General features: G+C 56.5%; 1 protein-coding gene across 1 annotated transcript; it reads right to left on the reverse strand.

The window, feature by feature from the left end:
- Positions 1-929: 929 nt before the first annotated feature.
- C12H10orf95 (chromosome 12 C10orf95 homolog) lies at positions 930-2760 on the reverse strand. Its single transcript, XM_010333130.3, has 2 exons — positions 2674-2760; positions 930-2423 (listed from the first exon to the last, which is right to left on the reverse strand). Exon 2 carries the CDS (start codon positions 2367-2369, stop codon positions 1731-1733), a length of 639 nt encoding a protein of 212 aa, XP_010331432.1. The 5' UTR covers positions 2370-2423; positions 2674-2760; the 3' UTR covers positions 930-1730.
- Positions 2761-3646: the final 886 nt, after the last annotated feature.

Genomic DNA, 3646 nt, shown 5'->3' on the forward strand with positions numbered 1-3646 from the left:
GGCCTAACACTTCAGCAAACTCCTAGAATATTGCAAACCTCAGCCTATTAAGAATTAACAATTAAGGCCAGGTGCAGTGGCTCACGCCTGTAATCCCAGCACTTTGGGAGGCTGAGGCGGGCAGACCACGAGGTCAAGAGATTGAGACCATCCTGGCCAATATGGTGAAACCCCCGTCTCTACTAAAAATACAAAAAAATTAGCTGGGCGTGGTGGCGTGTGCCTATAGTCCCAGCTACCCGGGAGGCTGAGGCAGGAGAATTGCTTGAACCCGGGAGGCGGAGGTTGCAGTGAGCCGAGATCATGCCATTGCACTCCAGCCTGGTACCTGGCGACAAAGCAAGACTCTGTCTCAAAAAATAAATAAATAAAATTAACGATTATTAGCAAGAATTAGAAGACAAGAAGAGGCATCCATCTCAATGTCCAAGTAGGCTGGGTTATCTTATGCCTCTTTTACTGATGAAGAAACTGAGTCAGAGAGCCTTAAGTTACATAGGTAGAAAATGTCAGAGCCAGCCCTAACACCAGGTCTCAGCCATCCCTTACCTAACCATGCCTACCACACTTCAAAAATCACCTCTGTGGAGAAGCCTTCTCAATCCCATTTAAAACAGTACCCATCAAGTATCACTATTTGATACTATATCACATACTTACCTATTTGCTTGTCAGTCTCTCCTCCTCTGCATCTCTGTGGGTGGTGGGCCACAGGACCAAGGAGGGTGAGAAGGTGCTGGCCTGCACACTTGGAGGGAGATGGTGAAGACGGGAGCTGGGCCCGGCGAGCAGGCACGGGCGTTCTCCAGAGGACCAGTTCAACTTCACGCCCCTTCACCCTACCTTCTTGTACCCAGGGTGGGAGGTAAGACTCCCGTTAAACAGATAAACAGATGGGGGAAATACCACCCCAAAACATAATGATCTCGTAGTGTATACTTGACTTTGCTCATTTATTTACTGGTTTTTTTTGGGGGGGGGACACCCAGTTTCAGTCACCCAGTATGAAGTGCAGTGGTGCCTTCACGACTCCTTCCAGCCTCGATTTCCTGGGCTCAGGTGATCCTCCCACCTCAGCCTTGTGAGTAGCTAGGACTACAGGCGCAGGCAAACACACCCGGCTAATTTTTGTTTTGTTTGTTTGTTTTTGTAGAGTCGAGGTTTCACCACACTGCCCAAGCTGGTCTCCAACTCCTGAGCTCAAGCGATCCGCCTCCCACAGTGCTGGGATTGCAGGCGCGAGCCACTGGGCCCGGCCAATTTACTTTTCTTACTAAGCCGAGGATCACGGTGGCCCTTCGGCTTGGCAGGAAGGCTGGGGTAGGGGGACAGTGGGAACAGGGGGTGGGCGACGACTCTGATGGAGGGAAAAGAAGAAGGGAAAGTTGGGGCTTACTGTAGGGCAGGCTCCTTAGGCGAAGATGCCGAAGAGGAAGGAGCGAGGCCCAGGCTCGTCTTCCATCCCAAATCCTCCACTTCCCAAGCTGCAAGAAGGAAAGAGGTACAGAACACCCAGAGGTGTCCTTGATTCCATCTTGCCCTCGCCCTTTCCCTACCGTCCAGCAATAAGGCGAGAGAAACCAGTGCAGGAAGGGGGCGGACAGTCATGGGAAAAGCCAAAAAGGCAGGTGAGCGGTGCGCCTGGCTCCCGCGCGCAGGTGAGGGTTCCCTTCGCGGGAAGGAGCCGCGCGCGCATGCACGCGGGCCGGTCGTTAGGCTTGGCCGCGCCTTCAGCTCAGGCCCTTGCTCTTCCTGGGGCGGCCGCGCTCTGCGGCTTCCTGACTTCGGCCGCTGTCGCCGCTGTCGGGCCGGCGCCGCACGCGCCACTCCACGCGGCGTTCGGGCTCGCGCACGTGCGGAGTCGCCTGAAGCAGAAACTGGCCGCGGCTCTGGGTGACGCGCACGTCGGCGCGCGGGTAGGTGCCATAGGCGCGCCGCAGCTCCCGGCGCACGAAGTCGGGCAGCTGCAGAGGCGGGCCCCGCGCGCGCTCTACGCGCCCCCAGCGTAGCTCGGTGTGCAGGCTGCCGCCCTCGGGCCAGGGCGTCCAGCTTTCCGCCGCAGCAGCTGGCGCCTGTAGCGACGGTCCCGAGATTCCGGCTGCGGGGCCGGGGGGTAGCAGGGCCGCGGCGTAGGCCGAAGGGCAGGCCCACCAGGGCTGTGCGGCCCCGGGCGGCGCGGCGGGGCCGTAGAAGCGGTGGTATTCTCGCGGGGCCGCCCACTCGCCCGTGTGCAGGCTCCCGGGCCGGCTGCGGAAGCTATGGGCCTGGATGGGGGGCAGGAGCAGAGGGGCGGCCAGGTAGGCGCAGGTGAACGGCTGCGGCGGCGGCCAGACGCCTTCCCTGGGCAACAGCCAGCTGTACGCGTACATGGTGGGTCCCCTGGGCGGCTGCTGTTCTTACTGGGGACTCCTCCGGATTCAGACCTGCGGCGGAGGGAGGGGGTGTGCAGACGGGCTTTCTACTTAACCACCTCCCGTCCTTGCGACCCGGTTCCCCAGGACGCCGATTCATGGCTTTGGGGGAACTCATCCCAAATCGGACATTCAGCTCCCCACCTCGCCTTTTGTCCCAAGGTCGGGCAGAGCCCCAAGCTCCCAGCAGACAGTAAGGACTTAGAGCCTTTTCAAGCCCTCGGCCTGGCCTGTCCTTCCCAGTAACTCCCCATTCACTTGCCTCCTTCAGTCTGGGGTAGCCGGCAGGATCCAGAGCGGGCACTTTTTAGCTGTGTTGCTCCGCTCCATGTCCTTCCTCAGCCACTCATCTTGGTTACCAAGCAAAAGGAAACACTCTGAGCTGGCCAGGAGCCACCAGCCTCTGTCTACACCTGGATGAGCTTGCCGGTTGGTCGTAGTGGCCCCAACCTAGAGGCAGAGGCCTGAGGTCAAGGATGTCCTCCCTACAGTATCACTGATAGCTTTCTAATCCAGTTAGCTCCCAGTCCCTACACACCAACCTCCCAGTGCCTGTAGGTGGATTAGGTTACTCTAACATTTAAGTGAAAATCCTGCACACGAGACACTAAATCGAGTTGCCTGGGAACATCTAACTGCAAGTTGTATCAACCCGAGGAGGGGGGTACTGATATCCTCGCTTTCCATAGCAAGAAGCTACTTGCCTCAAGAGTGGGTGTGTCCAGTGTATTCAGTGACTGGGGCTTATGTGGGTTAAATAACTCACCCCAACTCAGCTGGCCATAGTAAGGGCAAAATTCAACTCCGTGTCTATTTCAAGACTCATGCTCACAATGTTGGTCTTACTGCCCACCCATGCTGGGGCTTCTCACAGACTGTCTCAAAGTCCTCCCACTCTAGAATGTTACATAAGCACTTTAAATTTTTTTTTTTTTTTTTTTTTTTGAGACAGAGTCTCACTTTGTTGCCTAGGCTGGAGTGTAGTGGTGTGACCTCGGCTCACTGCAACCTCCCAGGTTCAAGTAATTCTCCCACTTCAGCCTCTCGAGTAGCTGGGATTACCGGTGCACCAGCACACCCGGCTAATTTTTTTTTTTTTTTTTTTTAATAGAGAAGATGGGGTGTCATCATGTTGGCCAAGCCGGTCTTGAACTCCTGGCCTCAAGTGATCCACCCACCTTGGCCTCCCAAAGTGCTGGGATTACAGGCATGAGCCACTGTGCCCGGCCTAATTT

This window comes from Saimiri boliviensis, chromosome 12 (genome assembly GCF_048565385.1).
Source record: "Saimiri boliviensis isolate mSaiBol1 chromosome 12, mSaiBol1.pri, whole genome shotgun sequence".
NCBI lineage: Eukaryota > Metazoa > Chordata > Mammalia > Primates > Cebidae > Saimiri > Saimiri boliviensis.